This window comes from Urocitellus parryii, chromosome 11 (genome assembly GCF_045843805.1).
Source record: "Urocitellus parryii isolate mUroPar1 chromosome 11, mUroPar1.hap1, whole genome shotgun sequence".
Taxonomy (NCBI): domain Eukaryota; kingdom Metazoa; phylum Chordata; class Mammalia; order Rodentia; family Sciuridae; genus Urocitellus; species Urocitellus parryii.
In genome coordinates, this window is record NC_135541.1 from 120,908,612 (window position 1) to 120,931,155 (window position 22,544).

The window sequence follows — 22,544 nt, forward strand, 5'->3', positions numbered from 1 at the left end:
AGACGGAAGCTGAGAACAGGAAGAGCGGGCGCTGGAGACCTGGGGCCCAGGTGGGTGGAGAGAGGGTGACGTCAGACAGGTTGGACAGGTTGGGTGTCTGCCCTCAGCCTGGGCTCCCACAAGGGGAGACACAACTCTAAGGGGTAACAGTAGGGAAGCTGGGGACAGGGTCTTTGGACAGAGGCTGCTGAGAGCCGAGTGTGCGCTGCTTGGCTCCTGCCCCAGCCATGGGAGAGGTGGGGCAGCCATCAGTGGGAGAGAGACAGCTCCTTGGGAAGCAGAAATCCACTTGGTGGCCTACTTTTCCTTCAGAGGCCCTGGTAGGAGTCTGCTGGAGGACCAGAGAAGGGTTGTTGCAATAAAGGGGCAGGGGCTGGTGGCCTGCCAGCCACCTAGGTGCAGAGCCCAGCTGTGGGAGCTGCATCTTGGCCAGACTTCTGCCCCTCCCTCACAGCCAGGGCCTGGGATGGGCAGTATTTCTCACCCAGGGTGGAGCTGGACTCTATTTTTTTTTGGTACTGGGGATAGAACCCAGGGCATTTAACCCCTGAATGACATCCCCTGCCATTTAAAATATATATATTTTATTTAGAGACAGGTCTTGCTGAGTTGTTTAGGGCCTCCCTAAGTTGCTAAGGCTGCCTTTGAACTTGCGATCCTCCTGCCTCAGCCTCCCAAGCGGCTGGGATTACAGGTGTGCACCACGGCACCCAGCTGGGACTTTGAATTTTCTACTTGCCTGGTTCCTTCCTCTGGCACTGGGGCAAGGGACTCACCAGCACAGACCTGCTCTAAGGACACTGAGGAGGGAAGAGGTGAGGCAGAAAGAGCAGACGGGGTGAGTACGGAGGCAGGATCTGGAGATCAGAGCCTCTGGGCAGCCTTCTAGGATTCTACTCCTTGTCTGGGATCCGAGGTCTCACAACAAAGGCATTTTGTCTGCAAAGAGCTTCAAGATCTGGAAGGACCAGGCATGGTGTTGCACACCAGTAAATTCCAGTGACTTAGGAGGCTGAGATAGGAGAATCGCAAGTTTGAGACCAGCTTCAGCAACTTAGAGAGAACCTGTCTCAATTATATACATAAATTATACGGGTGTATGTGTGTGTGTGTGTGTGTGTGTGTGTGTGTGTGTATTTTCCTGGAAAGGGTCTGGGTGAGCCTTTGAACACCTGGGAGAAGAGGAAAGGAATGGCGCCCCCTTTTGGGCAGTCAGAGGGACCCTTTCATAACCTCAATCAAGGATACTAAACTCCCAGGGCCTTCCATGTATTCTTTTTCCAAACCTAACCAGTTCTTTGCTCATCTGAGCTCACTCCTAAGGTTTTGCCACTAGGTGGGTAAGATTCTGCTCTGAGCAGCAGAGGTTAGATAAGGTCACCACTGGATAGGCAAAGGAAGCTTGCACCAGCCAAGAACCATCAGGTTATGGGATGTCACAGTGAAGGAAGGATGGGTGGAAATCCACTCTTGTAGAACATGAGGAATCCTCTAGGCCATCCCTGATTCCTTCCATCCAAGAAAGTAGCCAAGAAACAAGTCAGGAGTTAACATTTATTCTGGAAAATACAAAAGCCCACCCTTCCCCCACAGTTCAGGAGGTTTGCCCAGGAGGCCTTGCCCCTCTGACTGGTCATCTCTCTTTTCTGACCCCAGCCTCCATCAACGCCCATTATGATGCCGCTACTTGGGTGAGGGGCTCCTCCAGGTATTGCACCAAGGCCTGAGCCTGCAAGAGGGTGAGCACACATCAGTCCACCCAGAGGGATCCCAACCCAGTCTGATCCCCAAGACATACTGAGCAACCACCTGCTCTTGGGAGTTCACCCACAGCAGACATGGACTAAGGAGACAGAACTCCAGAAAGGGAATGTGGATCGGAGTAGACCAGGCGACAGAGCACAAAGGCCAGGCCCAGAGCCGTGAAGAGATGGGCACAGACATACCTTGGCCTTCAGCATCCCAAAGCCCACTGTCTCCTTGGCATACATGCACAGCAGAAGGTTGGCCACACGGGTGATGGCTACACGGCCCTCCTGTGGGGATCATATGATGGGATGGGATGTTCTGCCTGGCACTTGGAGTCCCCCTTCCCCAACAGTTCCTCGGGTTCTAGAGACTGCATGCCCTAGCACAGCAAGAGGTTCAACTGACAAGCATTGGTCATAGTCCTGGATGTGAGGTTATTTACCCTAGGGAACAGTCTCCCAGAAACCTGACTTCTCTTTCTGAATCCCCAGTCAGCAGGGGCATTAATATATACATTAAAGATTTTTTTTCTTAGAGTCTTTTGGATTTTGTTTTTGTTTGTTAATTTTTTGGTACCAGAGATTGAACGCAGGGGCACTTAACCACTGATCCATATCCCCAGCCCTTTTTATTTTTTATTGTGAGACAATCTCAATAAGTTGCTTAGGGCCTCACTAAGTTGCTGAGACTGGCTTTGAACTTATGATTCTCCTGCCTTACTCTCTATAGCTCCTGGGATTACAGGCATGCACCACTGCACCTGGCTGATTAAAGAGTTTTACATTTTGTAACAATTATCCAACAGGTGATGGTATTGTTTGTCTGTCTGCTTGTTTTCTTTCTGTACTGGGGATGGGGATAGAACCCAGGCTGGTTTGATCAGCATTAAAAAAAAAAAAAAAGAAAGGGAAAAAAAAAAAAGCAGCAGCAGCAGCATCTGGGCAAGGTGGTGCACACCTGCAATCCCTCAGCTCTGGAGGCTGAGGCAGGAGGATGGTGAGTTTGAGACCAGCCTCAGCAATTTAGCAACACCCTAAGCAACTCAGTGAGATCTTGTCTTAAAACAAAAAAAATATAAAGGGCTGGGGATGTGGTTCAGTGGTTAAGCATCCCTAAGTTCAATCCTTGGTACTAAAAAAAGAAAAGAAAAGAAAAGAAAAGAAAAAACTCATGTAGTAAGGGAAGTACTGTTTCAAGAAACTTCCTTTTTAGTGGATGCATATATGTAGTAAGCTCTGATTTAAAATGCATTTCTTATGGCTAGGGTTATAGTCAAAATATTTGGAAGTCATTGCCAATAGCACCAACTCCACACTATGCAATAGTAGAAGTCATTTGTTAAACCAAAATGGCATTGGTTGGGCATGGGATGGGGAACAGTAGGTAGTAGAGATCCTTCCTGGGGAGTTCACCGTTAGGGCCTGTTCAGGTTGGTTCTGCACACCTTCCCTAGGTATTCCCCTGATGGGAACCAGGCACTGCACCCCTGCCTCTCCGGCTCCATCTACTACTCTCCCCCGTTCTCATGCCACTCCGGCCATACCAGCCTTGTTGAGCCTTGACCAGGCATCATTTTCCCCAGTCTTTGTACTTGCTGTTCTGATAGAATCTCACTGTTCTTCTTCCAGATAGCTAAACCGCCTGCCCTGAGCCCACTCCCCCTGCACCTTCCTTCAGATCTCAGATCTTTTCAGGTCTCTTATTCAGGCCTCTGATACACACCACCCTCACCCCATTTTCTCATTTTAGTTTTTTTTTCCTTCACTATATTTTCTTTATATAAATATATATATATATATATATATATATATATATATATATATATATAACCAGAGGTGCTTAGCCACTGAGCCATATCTCCTAGCCTCCCTGTCCCCACCCCCCTTTTTTAAAATTTTGAGATAGGTTCTTGCTAATTTGTTTAGGGCCTTACTAAGTTGCTGAGGCTGCTTTTGAACTTGCAATCCTTCTGCCTCAGCCTCCTCAGTTGCTGGAATTACAGGCATGCAACATGGTGCCCAGCCTAATGTGTTTTACTTATTTTGAAAATATAAGACTGTAAGCTTCATGAGGCTGGGGTTTTTCCTGTTCCATTTGCTAGTTTTTCACTAGTTCTAAGAACATTGCAGGAACCTGATGACTGAACAGATTCAGAGATGAACGAGATAGTTCCTGTTCTAAAGAAGTTCACATTTCCTCTTTTTGCACTTCATTTCCTTTCTTTGTAAACTGAAGGGGTCTAGAGACTCTGCTGTGGTTCTGTGAGTCAGAAGAAGCAGATGACAACACTTGGATCACACTCCGTTTAAATCTAACCATTCTTTCATTTGATTTTTCACAACACCTGGGGAAGTGGGGAGGGGCATAAGAAATTACTGTTCAGTCCTTATAGAGGAGGTAAGGAAGCTCATAGAGGTTAAGTGATTCACCCAAGGATCCTTAACTGACAAGTGATTGGCTGGGACCAAAACGCAAGACAGACCAGAGGTCTCGGGCTCCTTCCTTACCACCACTAGACTCCCAGAGTCCTACCTATTACAAATGCTGCTGCCGACCAAATCTTAGTAATAATCTTCCGGAGATCTCCCTACCCTTCCAACCATCCAGAATGGAATCCAGGTCTCCCTCTTGAGATCCCCTTAGGGAACAGAGTAAGTCTGACTCCCCTCTTCATACCATGCAGTCCATGAGGATGAATTTGAGATTGTCTTCATTAAATGCCTGGTTCCCATTCCGGTCGTAGGCGGCCCAGATGTTACTCGCGATGGCTGCGGTAACCCGGGCGTCCGTGTCCCCGTAGCCCGAGTAGGCCAGCAGGGATCCCTCGTTATTCAGGAGCCTGGCGAGGGGCGGGGAGGGACACAGACAAGCTCAGGGGAAGAAGCAAAACGCCTGGGTCCTAACCCTCCTCCCTTCTAGGAAGTCAGGGTCTGGGCCGAGTGTGTCTTGGACCGTGCACTGCACGCCGGGTACCCGTTCCCAAAGGGGCTCTCATGCTGGTTCCCGCAGCGACTGTCCGCCTCTGCCCCCCCTCCCTTCCTGGAGATCCTTCCCTAACCCTCCCGCAGCAGCCGCGCACGGCCCCGCTCCAGCACTCGCCGTCGGGTCCTCGAAGCGCACTCACAGGGTGCTCTGGACGCCTCCAGTGTTGGCTTGGCTTAGCACCTGAGTCAAAGCCTTGGGACGCAGCATGCCTGCAGCTCCTAACCCTGGGCTCCTGCACCCAAACCCCCAAGCTGCCCGCCGCTAACCTCTGCCTACCGCTTCCCGTACACCTAGGGCCCCGCTCCGCCTCTCCCTGGGACTTGTAGTCTCCCCGCCAGCCTAGCGCCCCTCGGACTGAACCCCGCCCCGCGCGGGGAACGCTGGGAATCGTAGTGCCTGTGGCCTCGCGAGGCACTCTGGGAAGTGTAGTTCGCTTTCCAGTCACACCACGTGGCTGTGGCGGGGGCGGTGAAGAGCGGGAGTAAGAGGACAGTGACACTTTTAACCCCTTCGGGGACAGGAAATCATGTCGGCTCGCCAACGCACGGTCCAATAGTCACTTAAAAACCTCGCACTCGTTAGGCACACCGGTGGTCACTTTTCAAAGCGTGGCGTTGTGTACGATTCCGGGAGAAGGGGCGAGCGGCGCAATAATCTCGGGGCCGCGGAGGCTGGGGAAGGCCACGTAGGCAAAATCCCGGTCTCCGAAAGCGCACTCAGTAGACCGCTGAGGCCCCGGGGAGCAGTGTCCGACCCAGGGAGGTCTTAAGTGGACGTCCAGCGGTGGGGGAAGTTAACCTCCGGGTCGGGAGAGGCCCCAGGCCTGGGAGAGCCTCGAGCTTCCCGAGAAAGACCAAGTTATCTCTGGGGACGGAGATACGGCGGCGACACAGAAAGTCCTTTGTCCCGGAGCGGGAGTTACCCGCCGAGGCGGGGGCGGCCTAGGCCGGGGCCGCGGTGCTCTTCCGGAAGGCTAGGCCGACCGGGTCTCCGGGCGGGAGCTCGCCCCCGGCCCTCGGCCGCTGAGGGCCCGCCGCGCGCCCACCCGAACGCCGCTGGGGCCACAGCGCGGCGCGGCCCGGTCCAGCGGCGCGACCCGGGGCTCGGCCTTGGGCGGACCCGCTGCAGTGGCCCCCCCAGTCCGCCCGGGGCGCTGTGGCGGCGGCTGGTCCGGAGGGGGCGGCGGAGCCGAGGGGAGGGGAGGGGAGGAGAGGAGGGGGTGTCGGAGGCGCCCGAGCCCAGCCGGGCCGGCGGGGCGGGCGGGGAGGAGGAGGAGCCGGACGGGCTGGCGGGCGGCCGGGTGGCGGCGGCGGCGGCGGCGGCGGCATGGCGGAGCCGAGCGGGGCCGAGACGAGGCCCCCGATTCGGGTCACCGTCAAGACCCCCAAGGACAAGGAGGAAATTGTGATCTGCGACCGAGCCTCGGTCAAGGAGGTAGTGCGGCCGAGTGGGGTGGGCGCTCGGAGGAGGGGTCCACAGGGGTGGGGGGCCCGAGTGACGGCCTGGAGTCCGGGACTGCCCCCGACAGCAGGGCCGGGGCCAGCGGGGACTCGGGCGCGCGGGACCGAGGGGCGGGTAGGGGGCGCCCTCCGAGGGCAGGTCGCGGGAGCGTGGCGCGTGTTGGGGGACGGGTTTGGCTTGTGGTGGCCAGGGCTGGGGGCGTGGTGGAGAGCGGGGAGGGGACACCGTCACCCGCACCGGGCCGGAGAGCCTGGGCTCTGGCGGGGTGCACGCCCGCGTTTCTGGTCGGGGTTCGAGTCGCCAGGCAGAGTGGGGCCCCTGCCGGGGGCTGAGCCAAAGGAAACCGGCGGGAGGCCGGCGGAGCGCCGGGCGCCTGCTGTGCGCCTCGGGGAGCGCCCAGTGTCCACTGAGCGCCAGGGCAGGGGGCTTTCCCGCGGCCCCAAGCCTTCGCACTCTCTCGAGTCGAGGCAGTTATTGGTTCTTGGCCCTTCTGGGATGCTCGGAGTGCAGTAGGTGCTCAATAAAATCGTGTTGAATGAGTGAGGAGGGACTGTTACCGTATTCTCCCCGGCTTGTGGCAGCCCCAGAATTTCACCTAGGCGGGGCTTAAGATCGGCCATCTGGTTGGGAGAGAGGGATCTGGAAGCTGCTTTTGCTCAGCAAGTGCACTGTTTTTACTTAGAATGTGTGTTGTGTTTTGTTTTGGAGGAGCTGATAGAATTTGGAGAGTCCTAACTCATACTGCTACCCCCCATATAAAATTGCTAAATACTATAATTTTAATAGTATTCTCTGTAAGACTGAATTTGAAAACAGCCCTGAGTGGGGAGTGTTTCTGGTCAAAAGCCCGGACTTTGATGTCCAGATCTGAGTTCCCATCTCCCCAGGAAAAGTTGACCTAACCTCTCAGATCCTCGGTTTTCTCTATTTTAAAAAAGGAGATAATAACTAATACATTAGACAGCTAACCAGTGAAGGGTTAGTGCCCAATAACTGGGGTCCCTTGGTTTTAGTTGTTATGAGAAAGCTGGAAATTAAGAGAGGAGAGAAGGATGAAGCAAGACAGATCCAAGGTTGGGGAAGGAGTTGGCATGGGGAGAGTGCCCATGCAGTACCCTCACTGAGAACCGGATGGAGGGGCTGAAGCTCCGTTCTTAGATATCAGCAAGGGCTTTCTAGGGTAGGAGACTCTGGCATGGAGTTGAGAAAAGTGCCTCTTGCTTATCCCTCTCCTTGATTCAAGGAGCTTGCAGCTGGAGGGATGGGGTTGAGACAGTAGAAAGAACTTCCCTTGAGTAGCAGTCAGAGTAGAAGCAGAGTCTCTGGTGGGCGAAGCCCATGCAGCCTCCATAATGATATTTGCCTCTTGATAACAGTTCAAAGAGGAAATCTCCCGGAGGTTTAAGGCTCAGCAGGATCAGCTGGTCCTGATCTTCGCAGGCAAGATCCTCAAGGATGGGGACACACTGAACCAGCATGGGATCAAGGATGGGCTCACTGTCCATTTGGTTATCAAGACCCCTCAGAAGTAAGTTGAGGAGAAGAGCAGACCTCGCTGTGGACTGGGACTCCCATCCCTATTTCCCTATCGTTTCCTCGACTGTACCTGGAGGACCCAGGCCAGGCAGGGGGTCTGGGCAAGGGGACCTGACTTAGCACCTAGAACGCCCTGAAATCATGATGCTAGTGACCTCCTCCCTCTCCCTGGCTTACCGACGCCCAGCGCCCCTCCCAGTCTGAGGTGGGGGTGATGGTGTTCAGAGGCGGCCTCGGCTTGCAGTGGCTGTGCGGCACACGGAGATCCCCACGTCACTGTGCTGCCTTCCCTCTTCTGTGCCCACTCCAACGGGGAGTCTCCTTTCTCTGTCCTCAGGGCCCAAGATCCAGCTGCTGTCACTGCTTCGTCCCCCTCCACTCCAGACCCTGCCTCAGCGCCCTCCACCACGCCCGCTTCACCTGCCACCCCTGCCCATCCCTCTACCTCTGGCAGTGCCACTTCGGATGCTGGCAGTGGAAGCCGGAGGAGCAGTGGTGGGGGCCCCTCACCAGGGGCAGGGGAGGGACCCCCCAGTGCTGCTGCATCTATTCTCTGTAAGCCCTTGGGGAGGAGAACACGGTCCTGGGTTGTGCTGGAGTGTGGGGAGCCAAGGAGGGAGAGACAGCCCTTGCTCTTAATGGGATGGGGAGGGGAGCCCTGGACACAGCGTTCCAGACCCTGGTGCTTGAGCCAAGCTGAGGAGGAAGCCAGTCTGTGAGGGCTTCCTGGAGGAGGGGAACATAGCTCAAGTGCTAGGAGGGAAGGGAGAGATGGAGATGGGGCCGTGGGGGCCCCTGAGTGAGGAGATTGGAAAAGATGGCTCCAACAGTAGGCTGATGGAGGACTTGATTTACTCATTGAGCGGTGCCCTGCTGGTGGACCGAAGTGCTCTCAGCCCTCCCTAGGCTGGCATCTCCCTGCCCAAAGCAGACCAGGGCGGGGACTGTGGAAGTCACCGAAGAGGGAGATGTGAGCAGCCCCCGGGCCCACCCATCCTGGAGACCCAATTCCAAGGCTGTGCTGGGAGGGGGAAGGGCTCCTGGGGTAAACTGTGACCCTACCCCCTCCTCACAGCTGGCTTTGGGGGCATCCTGGGCCTGGGCAGCCTGGGCCTGGGCTCTGCCAACTTCATGGAGCTGCAGCAGCAGATGCAGAGGCAGCTGATGTCCAACCCTGAGATGCTGTCGCAGATCATGGAGAACCCCCTGGTCCAGGACATGATGTCTAACCCTGACCTGATGCGCCACATGATCATGGCCAACCCCCAGATGCAGCAGTTGATGGAGCGGAACCCCGAGATCAGCCACATGCTCAACAACCCCGAGCTCATGCGGCAGGTGGGTAGGGCAGAAGGCTGGAGGGTGGAGAGGCACCTGGCACCAGCCTCTCCGACATCCATTTGTTCATTCACTCACTTAGCAGCCACGTTTTGGACGTTTGAGGTACAGGGATAAAAAGATTCATGCCTAGCTTTCTAGGAACTCCTGGTGTCCAAGGGAAGGGGACAAGTGAATGGGCAATTATAGAACAGTGTGGTCGTTGCTGTCCTAAGCGCAGTCACCAGTGTCCTAAGGATAATCACAGCATAAGAAAGGGCTTCTGACCCTATCCTGGGGCTTGGAGAAGGCCTGGTGGAGGAGGTGTCACCTAGCTGAGACCCAAAGGAAGAAGGTGGGTAAACCAGGGGAAGAAAGAAAAAAAAAAACTCAAGGTCAAGGGACAGTAAAGCAAAGCCCTGGAAATAAGAGACAGTAGGAAGTTGGAGAGCATTATTATGGCTGAGTAGGTCTGGGGAAGAGGCCCAGCAGAGGCTGTTTGAGTGTTGGTGTTTGGGGACTTCATCTCATGGTCCAGTCCACCAGGGGACGAGAGCAGATGGTCCTCCCAACGGAGTTGTGGACACCAGTGCAGGACTCACCAAAAGACAGCTTCTGCTAGGAGAGTTGTTCCTTGTCTAAAACTGTGCCTCTATGTAGTGGTCACTCAGTAAGTACTGATTGGGTATTTGGACTATGGGACAAGTGGGAGTTCTGTGAAGGCAGGTGTATAGTCTGGAAAGCAGTCTTAGAAGAGGCAGGTGTGGAACAGATGTTGGAACAATGAGAGGGAAGGTGTTCCAAGTTGGATGGGAATAAGAAGTAGCTTGCTCTTGTCATAAATCCCCTGGTGTGGATTCAGGCCATGGGCACCAGAACAGAAAGCCCCCATCTTCAGTGTGGCTTAAGGCTCAGTCAGGCCGAAGACTCGGGTGGTGGTCAGGGGGTGTGTGGAGCACTGTCCCAGTGGAGTCCTTCCCTGTCCAACTTGTAGTTGTTTACTAGGAACCACAGTGTGATCCTGACCAGACACACCAACCTGGCCCCAGCTGTCTCCCCCGCTAACTGGTTGTGTGTCCTGGTGCTGGAGACCATGACGTCTCTGAGCCTGTGTCCTCACCTGCCAGTGAGGGGCAGGCACACCCAGCCTGCAGGGTTATTGTGGGCCGCTTAGCCCAGCGCCTGTGTGCAGTAGGTAGAGCAGATGTTCCTGTTCTCTCTGCCTCCTCTCCTTTCTCATATCCCTTCTTACTCACTTTCCTTCTGCTTCCTAATACCCTTCCTTGCGCCCCTGAACCTGAGAGAGGGAAACTGCTGTCTCACCCCACCTGAGAGCCTTGTCTTCCATTAGAAGAAGCCACAGGGTGCTAGGCGGGGGCCAGATGACAATAGAGGTAGGCGTCTGCTCCTGCAGCTTTGGGCTGTGCACTTATGCATTCCTCAAGCAGAGCCCCTCCTCAGGGTGTGTGTGTGAGTGAGGATTGAACCCAGGAGTGCTCTACCAAGCTCCGTGCCCAGGTTTTTAATTTTGAGACATGGTCTCACTAAGTTGCCCAATCTGGCCTCAAAGTTGCGATGAAGTAGCTGGGGTTACAGGTGTGTGCCACCGCACCCAGCTTGGTGCTCCCCTGGTTCCAGGGCCCATGGCGTCTCTCTCCCTTCACCAGACAATGGAGCTTGCTCGGAATCCTGCAATGATGCAAGAGATGATGCGGAACCAGGACCGGGCCCTGAGTAACCTCGAGAGCATCCCTGGGGGTTACAATGCCCTGCGCCGCATGTACACCGACATCCAGGAGCCCATGTTCAGTGCTGCCCGGGAACAGGTGGGGCCAGGGGCTGGGCTAGGGGAGGGTCTGTCTGGTTTAGGATTCTCTGCCCCCTGCTGAGGCCAGCCTGGGCTGTTGCCTGCCCCTCCATCCTTCTGCAGTTCCCTGAAGGGTGGGCCTTGGCTAGGAGGCATTCTGCAGCAGTGCAAACCAGAAGAGTCCAGCTTGTCATGGGCTGAGGGTAGCACACAGCAGACATCCATAGAGAACTCGGTGAGGTGGTGTGTTTGAGGGACTTGACATTGTTTTGACAAACTTCTTGTATCAGGAGTTCAGAATTGTGGGGCAGACCTGGGTGGGGTCACGTCAGCCCTAGTACAGTGTGTCTCAAGTGTGGTCTGTGGCTTACCTGCATCAGCCTCACCTGGGGAGCTTGTTAATAATGAGATTCCTGCTCCCCAGCTCTGAGCAACATTTGCAATTAATCAACCTCCTACATCATGGCCTGGGATTATGCATTTTTTTTTTTTTTAAAGAGAGAGTGAGAGAGAGAGAGAGAGAATTTTTTTAATATTTATTTTTTAGTTCTCGGCGGACACAACATCTTTGTTGGTATGTGGTGCTGAGGATCGAACCCGGGTCATACGCATGCCAGGCGAGCGCGCTACCGCTTGAGCCACATCCCCAGCCCGGGATTATGCATTTTTAAAAATGCTTTATGAATTTATTCCAAATATACAAAAAGTATAGATAAAAATTTAGCATTCTCTTGTACCCAGGTTGCTGTATATATATATATATATATATTTTTTTTTTTAGTTGTAAATGGGTATAATACCTTTATTTGTTTATATGGTGCTGAGGATCAAACCCAATGCCTCATGCATGCGAGACAAGCACTCTACCACTGAGCCACAATGCCATCCTGCCACATATAATTTTAATTCCTTTCTTGGTTCTTTTTTTTTTTTTTTCTGGGATTGAACACGGGGCACTTTACCACTGAGCTGCAGTCCCAGGGCCCCCCTCCCCCTTTTTCTTTTGAGTCAGGTTCTCACTACATTGCTTAAGGTCTTGCTAAGTTGCTGAGGCTGGCCTCAAACTTGCCATCCTCCTGTCTCAGCCTCGAAACTTAATTTTATGTCAAACATATTATATATCTGTATGTTTCAAAATTCAGAAGTTACACAGGATAAAAAGTATTCAAAAAGTATGGAAAGTCATGCAGCCAAAAAAGGTATACAAAAGGGATCCTCTTGGGCTGGGGTTGGGGCTCAGTCAAATAAGTCGTTCTAGGTCGAGTCGTAGACTTCACTGGGATTCTCTGTCTCCTCAGCAGAAGGAGCTGCTCTCCCGAGGGCAGCGTTTATCATTGTATTCCTTTATTACTTTTGCACATATCCATGAACATCTCTAGTATCCTTTCCCATACCAAACCTTGCGGAAGTGGTATCAGCTGTTCCTGTCACTCTAACTTGCTCCTTTTGAAACGTTTTATTGAAGATTAAGAGAACTACAGAAGAGTGACATACCCTCAAGTGTACAGCTTGATGAATTTCACAATTAACTAACACCCTGCTGTGAGGGCGGAACCCACCTGATTTGTTCCTGTGGAAAGGAAAGGGTCCATGTCCTGGGCGGCCCTGCTTTCCCAGCAGATGAGCCCTTCTTGAAGTCTCTTCCCTCCACCAAGTCTCCAAGCCGAGTTTTCTTTTGCTGGCTCTTCTGTTCCCCTATCCTGTCCCTCTCTCCCTACAACCATCCCTAATTGTCTTAATCAGCCTTGGTATCTGGTAGAGTGAAATCCCCACCATATTCTTCAGGACCATCTTGGTTATTCTTGGCATCGCTCTTTCAGATTTTTTAAATTGCTTGAGGGATCAACTGTGAATCTATTTTTATTTTATTTATTTGGGTACTGGAGATTGAACCCAGGGGCGCTTAACCACTGAGCCACATCCCCAGCCCTTTTTTATTTTTTCTTTTGAGACAGGATCTCACTAAGTTGCTTAGGGCCTCACTAAATTGCTGAGGCTGGCCTCCAACTTGTGATCCTCCTGCCTCAGTGTGCACTACCATACTTGGCTAAAATAAATAACATTCTGTTGAAAAATAAGTGTTTTCCAAGGCAAATAAAACTTTACAGGAAAGTTGGCCTTGTTTCACATTTTTGCAGATCTCTTTAATGCCTGGCTTTCTATACAAAACAGTTGGCTTCTCAGATCTTACTTGTTCCACTGAATGTCACCTTACGAAGCCTCTGGAAAACTACACTATATCCTCATGAGACAATAAGAGTGAAAAAGGCAAATTAATATCTTAGAATCATAAAAATCATTTTAAACCTTGCAGGATTCTGGGACCACACTTTGAGAACTAGGGTATTTGAGGGATCTTTTGAGCATTAGAATAAATAGTAGGTGTTCAATAAATAGCAGCTGCTATCACTGTGGGTTGTTAGGAAGAGAGTCTGTCAGGTGTACCAGGAAGAACAAAGCAGAGCTGAGAACTAGGTAGAGTAAGGTGCTAGGCGGATTACCAGAACAGGAAATCTGAAGCAGGGACAAAGATTGAAATTATGGTATGTGAACCCTGGCCTGCAAGCCCTGTTATCTGAACAGGCATCTGGTAAGGAGAAGGAACCACTGCTCAGAGAGGAGCCCTTGATCATCTGTGTTCCCATGGCCACTTAGAATAACAGGAAAAGTGACTGTGTAGGAAACCCCACGGTAGAGAGGGGCTGGGGCTGCTCAGAATACTCCTGCTTCCTTGCTTCAGGACCACCCGGAGCTCAGAGAGGGACTGCTGAGCTCTGCGACCCTGAGGAAGGCTAAGCAGTGCAGAAGGGTGTGGAACACCCGCAGCAAGTACAGCCCTGGAGCTCTGTCCCTCTGTCAGGAGTGCTGAGAGGGCACTCCTGGTTCCCTGAGGTGCAGACGTGGGCCACCCTCGGGAACACAGTGGGGGCCCTGGTACTGAGGCATGAGAGGGATCAAGACCTATTGGGCTGAAGACCCAGAGTAGGAGGTTCCTTTTGGGGCTCCACAAAAGAGGGGAAGGAGAAAACCTAGAAGAGGGCATGCGCAGCTAGAGGTGTACTCCACTAGAGGGCACCACCGTGGTGGGCCTGAATGGACAGAGAATGCTTCTTAAGGACCTGGAGAGTCGGGGAGAAGGTTCTGGGATTTAGCATCAGACTAAGAGGGCTGGGAGAAGGAGAGCTGGGGGTAGGTCAAGGTTGAATGAGAGGGCCAGGTCTAAGAGCCGCTCCCATCAAGTCAGCAGTTTTATTGAGCACCTACTAATATGGAGTTGAAGCTACAAAGGTAAATCTTTGCCCCTTGAAAGCTACAGGAAAACAAATATCTTATTACACAGTGGGAAAGGTGTGTGTAAAGTGCTTCAGGTCACAAAGAGAGAGAGAGACCAACTTAGAGCCACCAGGAAAGGAGGGAAGTTTCCAGTTATCTAAGGGATCAGTTCTGTGGTCATTAGCATCAGCCAGCTCCCACCCCCAGGGCAAGGGTGGAGCTGTCGGTCATTGGGCAAACAGCTGGGACCTGGAGTCCAAGTTCTTGATCTCCCTCCCTTTTCTGGGGGAGGGGAGTCTATTAGGAGAAAGAAGAGAAAGGGCATAGCCCTTGTCCCTAACTTGTTTCAGTCCTTAACCCAAAACCTTTCCCTCCTCCCAGTTTGGCAACAATCCCTTCTCTTCCCTGGCCGGGAACTCCGACAGCTCATCCTCCCAACCTCTGCGGACTGAGAATCGAGAGCCCCTCCCTAACCCCTGGAGCCCCTCGCCCCCCGCCTCCCAGGCCCCCGGGTCCGGTGGGGAGGGCACCGGAGGATCGGGGACCAGCCAGGTGCACCCGACAGTCTCGAACCCTTTTGGGATCAATGCGGCTAGCCTGGGGTCAGGTATGTCCTAGGGTGGAAGTTTAGTGGGGTCACCAGGGCAGTCCCCTGCCCCCAGGACTAAGTGGGATTCACACTGTTCCAGGATATTGAAAATAGGTGGGATTGTGTTAAGGCTACTGAGGGGGCTTAGCAGCCTAGAGTAGTGGCCCCACTGTTCGAGGGTGAGAGTTTGATTTTGGCCATGTCCTGACATCCCTGGGAGTGACCTGAACAATGGCTCGTGAATAAACCAGGTCCCGTTTCCCAGGCTCCATGAGCACCTTTGGTTCCATCCAGTGTAAATGGGCCAGAGTGGGAGGCGAGAGTGGGTGGGGTAGGCAAGGGTGGAGGAGAATCAGGGCAGACTTGGGGACAGGCAGATGTGTAAGTGACGGAGGTAGATGTGCAGGGCTGCCCTACACAGGCGGACAAGTGATGCACTGTGCAACCCTACAGAATGCCCCATTTGTCTGGACTCTGGCTGTACACATGGCCCTGGGGATGTCTTTGGTGGATGCCCTGATTTCTCTGTTCACTGGGAGATATCTAGAAGGGGAAAGTCCTTTCCCCTCCTGTGCTTCAGTGACCTTATCTATAAAATAGGGACTGGAATTTGGTCCATGGTTTTCAAATTGTGTTCCTGAGTTCTGGGGAGTCGGGACCATCTCCAGGATGAGGAAGAACCAAATAGGAGAGGCTCTCTGCCTCCTGTCCCAGCTCCAACCAGACCACTGACATACGTGGTTTCTGAGTGAGATTTGGCTTGAGGAAAGGGTCTCTGCTACTAAGACAAGTTTGAAAAACACTGGTCTAGGTGACATTTAATCCTTTCCAACTCAGACATTATCTGAGCTTGTGGCAGGAACAGTCCAGAAAGGGCATGAATTAGACCCAGTTTCTAGCTGGCTTGTTCTTAGAAAAGTGGATGGAGAAGTCCAGGCCAGAGAAGGACAGACTTTCCTCAGGCTCGGAGGGCTGGAGCCTTGCCACAGTACTTGGGTGCCCTTGAGCATTGCCTTTCTGAGTTTCATGACCATTCAGTGTCCAGAGTAAGGTAGACTGAAGTGAAGCATGTGGTTCCCATCTGGACCCCTTCTCTCCTGTTTTATTTCACCTTCCTCGTCCTAGGGATGTTCAACAGCCCAGAAATGCAGGCGCTCCTCCAGCAGATCTCTGAGAACCCCCAGCTGATGCAGAATGTGATTTCAGCCCCCTACATGCGCAGCATGATGCAGACACTTGCCCAGAACCCTGACTTTGCTGCTCAGGTATCAAACTGCCTCAGGGGAGTGTTGCTGGGGAGGGCTCCTTGAGTGAGAGCAGTTTCTCTGGGTCTAAACACTCTGGTTCGCCGGGCGTGGTGGCGCACACTTGCTATCCCAGCAGCTCAGGGGGCTGAGACAGGAGGATCTGAAGGTCAAAGCCAGCCTCAGCAACTTAGTGAGACTCTAAGCAATTCAGTAAGACGTTAAGCAACTCAGCGAGACCCTGTCTCTGAATAAAATATAAAAAGGGCTGAGGATATGGCTCAGTGGTTAAGTGCTCCTGGGTTCAATCCACGGTACAAAAAAAATCAAAAGCAAACTCTTTAACAAAAAGCACTGGGGCTCAGTGGTAGAGCGCTTACTTCACACCCATGAGGCACTGGGTTTGATCCCCAGCACCACATAAAATAAATAAATAAATAAACAAAATAAAGGTATTGTGTCCATCTACAAGTAAAAATACCCCCCCCAAAAAAAACCAAAACACTGTTGTTCTGGGCACAGTGGCAAAAACCTGCTGTTCTAGGGACTCAGGAGGCTGAGGTAGGAGGATAGCAAGTTCAAGAGTAGCCTCAGCAACTTGGCGAAACCTTTTCTCAAAATGAAAACTAAGAGGCTGGGGATGTGGCTCAGTGGTAGAGCGCGTGTTGGGAAGTTGAGGCCCTGGGTTTAACCCCTGCACAATCAAACAAAACACTGGGACTGCCAGACTGCCTGAGTTCTGCCACATCTCAGCTTCGTGAGCTAACAGTTATTTAACCTCCCAGTTTCCTCATCTGCAAAATGATATTAGACTACTTCCTGCCTCACTAGGTTAAAGGATTAGAAAAGTTAACACATGTCAAGTGCTTAGAACATAGTGTGCCACAAAGTAAGCCCCGTGTACTTGGAAGTGTTAGCTGGTGTCACCACCATCTGACCAGACTGAGCAGCCTGACATCTGACTCTTCATTTCTCAGAGCATGGTTCCATCTCCTTGCTGTCCCACGTGGGCCTTTAGGATATCTGAGGTCCTTGGGAGCCCTGGCCAGATTTCCTATAGTGGTGGGGGTTGTGGGGGTGGCTGAGGCTGTGGGCAGTTCTCCGGGTGGGAAGTTCCAGGCCTCTCTTCTACCTTCACTCTGGCAGATGATGGTGAATGTGCCCCTCTTTGCCGGGAACCCCCAACTGCAGGAGCAGCTCCGGCTGCAGCTCCCCGTCTTCCTGCAGCAGGTGAGTACGGGGCCTAGAGGGGCAGAACTGGGCTCTGGACTTAGGCTGCCTGCTCTTCCCACCACTCCCGCTGCCTGTCTCTTTCCCAGATGCAGAATCCGGAGTCCCTGTCTATCCTCACCAATCCCCGGGCCATGCAGGCCTTGCTGCAGATCCAGCAGGGACTGCAGACCTTACAGACTGAGGCCCCCGGGCTGGTACCCAGGTGAGGGCCAGTGCCCCCTTCCTCCCCTCTCTGCCCTCTCTGGCAGCCTTTGTGTCCCCGAGGATCTGCTGTCCCATCTCCCCCCGGCTGTTTTTCCTTCTGGATCTCATATCCCCACCTCTCTTGAATGCCGGCTCCTACCCTTGGCCTTTCCTGCCTGCAGCCTTGGCTCTTTTGGGATGTCCCGGACCTCAGCGCCCTCAACGGGCAGCAGCTCTGGGTCTACGGCCGAGGGCCCCACGTCTTCGCCAGCCACGCCCGCCTCGACTCCTCCCACTGGGGCTTCCAGTGCCCAGCAGCAGCTCATGCAGCAGATGATCCAGCTTTTGGCTGGGAGTGGAAACTCACAGGTAGCAGGGGCAGCAGGGCTGGTATTGGGCTCACCACTTCCCCCTGGGCAGCGTTAAGGGTAGCAGTAGACCAGAGGCAGCAGGGCCGGCTTTGCAGTCGGCCAGAGCTGGCTGGCCTACTATTCACCAGGCGCCGGCAGGCTACCAGCCACCCCTCAGTTCAGTTCCTACAGCTGTAAGGTGGAGTTGAATAGTGATAGTTCCCTGGTGTGCTCGGTACTGCTCCAGATGCTCTGTATAAGAGTTCATTACCTCATTCTTTTTTTTTTAGATATTGATGGACCTTTATTTTATTCATTTGTCTATATTCGGTGCAGAGGATTGAACCCAGTGCCTCACACATGCTAGGCCCTAGCCCCAGCCCCATTACCTTATTCTTAGGAGAAAGTTATTGTTAGTATTATCTCTGTATTACAAATGGGGAAACTGAGGCCCAGAGAGGTTCAGTGGATTCCTCATTTTCATAGCTAGTAAGTAAGGGAGCCATGATTCAAACCCAGGCATTCTGGTTCCAGAATTTATGCTTTCCACCCTCACCACTGGGAATTGAACCAGGGGTGCTCAACCATTGAGCTACTGCCCCAGCCCTTTAATTAATTTATTTATTTCTAATACCTTTGTTTTATTTATTTATTTTTATGTGGTGCTGAGGATCAAAGCCAGTGCCTCACACGTGAGAGGCAAGTGTTCTACCACTGAGCCACAGCCCAGCCCTTATTTTTAATTTTGAAACAGGGTCTTGCTGTTCTGAGGCTGTGGCTCAGCTGGTAGAGTGCTTGGCTAGCATGTGTGAAGCACTGGGTTCAATTCTCAGCACTGCATATAAATAAATAAAGTAAAGATCCATTGACAACCAAAAATAAATAAATAAATAAGAAGAAAAAAAGAAACCCGGCCTTGCTAAGTTTCCCAGGCTGGCCTTGAACTTTCAATCCCCTTGCCTCAGCTTCCAAATTGCTGAGATTACAGGCATATGCTGTGCCCAGCCAGAAGTATACCTTTTATTTATTTATTTGTTTACTTTTTGTGGTGCTGGGGATTGAACCCAGGGTTTTGTGCATGTGAGGCAAGCACTCTACCTCTTTTTTTTTTTTTTTTAATTAGTTGTTGATGCATCTTTATTTATTTATGTGTGGTGCTGAGGATGGAACCCAGTGCCTCATACATGCTAGGCGAGTGCTCCACCACTGAGCCCCAGCCCCAGCCCCTGTTCATCCTCTTTTGGGGAGGGGAGGGTTAGAAATGAACCGTGGCCTTGCATAGCCTAAGCACACATTCGACAACTGAGCAACCTTCCCAGCCCCTCGGGTATTTGTTTGGTAATTAAAACAGCTTCCACCTCCGAGACTTTGTTTTTTTTTTTTTAAATAAATTTTTATTTATTTTTTAGTTGTAGTTGGACACAACATCTCCATTTCACTTGTTTATTTTTTTTTAATGTGGTGCTGAGGATTGAACCCAGGGTTTTGCACATGTGAGGCAAGCGTTCTACCGCTAGCCACAACTCCAGCCCCCACCTCGGAGACTTTGGAAGGAGGAATCTGGAAGGATTACAGAGTCCTGGGCCACAAAGTCAAGGCTAGGGCTTGGAGTAGGGGAAGAGATACAGATGCCCTGGATTGTCTCTGACCTCTGTGACCCACAGGGAAAAGCTGCTCAACAAAATGTGTGTGAAGCCAGTGGTGGTCGTGCACACGTGTAATCCCAGCAACCTCAGAGGCTGAGGCAGAAGGATCGCAAGTTCGAGGCTAGCCTCAGCAGCTTAGTGGGGCTGTTAGCATTCTTAGCAAGACCCTGTCTCAAAATTTAAAAATAAGGGCTGGGGGTATAGCTCAATAGTAAAGCACTTGCCTAGCATGTGCATGGCCCTGGGTTCAATCCTTAGTATTACAATAAGAAGAGACCCAGACAGGTAGGGCTGGAGATGTGCCTCAGTGAGTGGTTGAGCACCCCTGGATTCAGTCCCTGGCACTGAAAAAAAAAAAAAGTGTGAAGCTACTCAGCCCCCCAGGAGACTGAGGCAGAGTATAACAAGTTCAAGGCCAGCGTCAGCAACCCAGCAAGACCCTGTCTAAAATTAAAAAGGGCTGGGAATGTAGCTCACTGGTGCCCGTGTTCAGTCCCTCCTACAGCTTCATACATACAGACATTCGGGTTTTTCCTGGGACCCTTTCTCTGGCCTCTTAATGTGGCTGTGTGTGTGATGACCGTCAGGAAGGAGCATGTTTGGCCTGCCTTTTATTTGGCCACAGAGCATTTGGCTTTTGGAGCACTTGTTAATATCTCCAGAATATTTATGGGAAATAGGAATATAAGGTGACCCAGGCCTATCAGGCACTTTGAGATTTCAAGTAAGATCCCTGACTTTTTATCATAGTTCTTCAGTGACTTGGGAGCTCTTCCCGGTGGCCTTCCTGTGCAGCCCCCTCCTCCCCACCCCACTGACTGAGGACGTCAGGGACCTGTTGGTGTTGTAAGCCCTTCAGCTTCAGCTACTCCTCTGGGGTGGGTTCTGTGCCCACTTCATAAGGCCTGTCCCCTCCAGGTGCAGACGCCAGAAGTGAGATTTCAGCAACAACTGGAGCAGCTCAACTCCATGGGTTTCATCAATCGTGAGGCCAATCTGCAGGCCCTGATTGCCACCGGAGGGGACATCAACGCAGCTATCGAGAGACTTCTGGGCTCCCAGCTCTCCTAATCCTTCGGCCCATGCCTCCTGCCTCTCCCCTGACCCAGTACCGACCTTTGGTTCCTCTGTCAGCCCCTAACCTCTGCAGCTTATCCCTCTGTCTTCTTCTTTGACTCTCCAAACAGTAGGGTGACCTTAGAGGCATGGGCCCAATGCCACCGCTCTGTCTGAGAATTTTGATCTCACTGCTGTCTCTAAAAGAGTCTTCTCTCCTGGTCCTCCTTGAGCAGAGCTAGTTTTCACAGTTCTGTTGGTCGACCCCAACTCCTTGCCCACACCACCTTTTGCAATCTTCAGACTTCTCAATGGGGACTGCAAAGTTGCAGGAGGACCCAACTCTCTGGTTTACTGGAACAGTCTTCCATCCACACCGCTAGGCTTTGGCTTCTCTTCACTTACCTTTGGTAACTGTCCTCTTCCCCACCCTCCCTGGGCCCTCCAGGGCTAGCACCGCACTCTGAAGGTGGGGGCAGGTGAAACAGGCTGTGATTTTTCTCCTCAAACCCTACTCTGGGCACTTCACCTAGGACTTTTTCTTGGGCTCTGTTGGGACTTCTCATCCAAAGGGGAACACAAGGCACAGCACTCTGGATGGAAATTAACAGGCCCTGGACCAGAGCAATGAAGACTGTTACGGCAGAGGAGCCATTGAGATTTCCTAGAGGAAGGGGACAGGGAGGCAGCCTAAGCAAAAGGCTTGCGATTGGAACCACAGCTGGGTCTGGGAGTACTAGTAGCTCTTTAGGCAAGAGACTCCAGGCGCAGGCCCGACTGAGGAGAAATAGGTAGAGAATGGGCTTTGAACTGAAGAAGGGCTCGATGCTGAGCAGTGTCACACACACGTTCCCACGAACTCAAGACCTCCCCGTCTCTCCTGTCCCCAGTAATCGTGAGTTCCACTCAAAGGGTATGCAGGGGATTGAGTCTGTTCAGCAGGGGTAGTGTGTGTGCACGTGTGCCCACATGTGAAGTGGGCCAGTCGGGTTCTTTGTGGATTTCTAGTTTAGTGCTGCCTCTCAGAGGGACAAGCGAGTAAGAGGGCTGGTCTAGAGCAGAATGGGGACACCCAGGAGGGCTTAGGCCTCTGGATGCTGGATCACGGAAAGGCAGTGTGGGGACCCTTGTGAAGCTGTTGGGTGTGACTGGTACCCTCACCACCCACCACTGTTTTGGAGACTAGCACAGGGGGTTTCTCCCTCCAGAGCCCCTGGTCTTTCCATTTTTTACTGTTTTCCCTCCAGGCCAGAAAGTTTATTTGAGGAGGGAGAGGGGATGGTGGCAATGATGCCTTTAATCTGGAGCTGGACATTGCTATACTGGAGCATGGAGGAGGCTCTTACCACCTCCTCCCTCAGCCGTGTGGCCCCGCTGCTTGGAGAACACGGAGGCAAGAGGAACAGAATTTTGCTCCAAGTGGGAAAGGGTCCCAAACAGTCCAGAGAAGATGTCTGCCCTTTTCCTCCCTACCTCCCCCAACTCCCACACTGGCCTTTGTAAATAAATGGTGTGATGTTTGTTGTGAAAGTGTGTTGGTGTGTTTTCTGCTGCAGGCTGGCTAGACAACATCCTGGTTCTACCAGGAATAAGGTGGACTCTAGAGGGGTTTGAAGTTGGGTTCAGTTACCACAGCTGTTAAGGAGCATTGACGGTTAAGAGAGAACTGGCCAGGCCCAGTGGCGCACACCTGTAATCCCAGCAGCTCCAGAGGCTGAGACGGGAGGATCCTGAGTTCAAAGCCAGCCTCAGCAATGGCAAGGCATTAAGCAACTCAGTGAGACCCTGTCTCTAATAAAATACAAAATTGGGCTGGGGATGTCGCTTAGTGGTTGAGTGCCCTTGAGTTCAATCCTTGGTACCCCCAAAATAAATAAATAAATAAATGATCATCCGGGTGCAGTGGCACTTGCCTGTAATCCCAGCAGCTCAGGAGACTGAGGCGGGAGGAACGAAAGTTCAAAGCCAGCCTCAGCAATTTAGCAAGGCCCTAAGCAGCTCAGCAAGACCCTGTCTCTAAATAAAATATAAAAGAAGGCTGTGATATGCACAGCGATTGAGTGCCCCTGGGTTCAATCACTGATACCAAAAAAGAAAAAAAAATTAAACTGATCA

The 22,544-nt window shown here is 52.3% G+C and overlaps 2 protein-coding genes across 2 annotated transcripts; one reads left to right on the plus strand and one right to left on the minus strand.

Annotated features, from left to right (window-relative positions):
* Positions 1-1,540: 1,540 nt before the first annotated feature.
* Positions 1,541-5,083, minus strand: Lamtor2 (late endosomal/lysosomal adaptor, MAPK and MTOR activator 2). Its single transcript, XM_026405038.2, has 4 exons — positions 4,874-5,083; positions 4,426-4,588; positions 1,947-2,036; positions 1,541-1,729 (listed from the first exon to the last, which is right to left on the minus strand). Exons 1-4 carry the CDS (start codon positions 4,939-4,941, stop codon positions 1,673-1,675), a joined length of 378 nt encoding a protein of 125 aa, XP_026260823.1. The 5' UTR covers positions 4,942-5,083; the 3' UTR covers positions 1,541-1,672.
* Positions 5,084-6,027: 944 nt separating this feature from the next.
* Positions 6,028-21,941, plus strand: Ubqln4 (ubiquilin 4). The gene is made up of 11 exons (XM_077803696.1): positions 6,028-6,168; positions 7,572-7,723; positions 8,069-8,286; positions 8,807-9,069; positions 10,716-10,874; positions 14,510-14,735; positions 15,843-15,982; positions 17,108-17,191; positions 17,281-17,396; positions 17,560-17,746; positions 20,292-21,941. Exons 1-11 carry the CDS (start codon positions 6,061-6,063, stop codon positions 20,442-20,444), a joined length of 1,806 nt encoding a protein of 601 aa, XP_077659822.1. The 5' UTR covers positions 6,028-6,060; the 3' UTR covers positions 20,445-21,941.
* Positions 21,942-22,544: the final 603 nt, after the last annotated feature.

Excerpts from the sequence above, each read along its gene's own strand:
- Lamtor2 (XM_026405038.2), bottom strand. The coding sequence starts at position 4,941 with ATGCTGCGTCCCAAGGCTTTGACTCAGGTGCTAAGCCAAGCCAACACT. Across the intron at positions 4,589-4,873 it reads GGAGGCGTCCAGAGCACCCT|GCTCCTGAATAACGAGGGAT; the intron begins GTGAGTGCGCTT and ends GCCCCTCGCCAG. Across the intron at positions 1,730-1,946 it reads TTGGGATGCTGAAGGCCAAG|GCTCAGGCCTTGGTGCAATA; the intron begins GTATGTCTGTGC and ends ACCCTCTTGCAG.
- Ubqln4 (XM_077803696.1), top strand. The coding sequence starts at position 6,061 with ATGGCGGAGCCGAGCGGGGCCGAGACGAGGCCCCCGATTCGGGTCACC. Across the intron at positions 9,070-10,715 it reads ACCCCGAGCTCATGCGGCAG|ACAATGGAGCTTGCTCGGAA; the intron begins GTGGGTAGGGCA and ends TCCCTTCACCAG. Across the intron at positions 14,736-15,842 it reads TGCGGCTAGCCTGGGGTCAG|GGATGTTCAACAGCCCAGAA; the intron begins GTATGTCCTAGG and ends TCCTCGTCCTAG.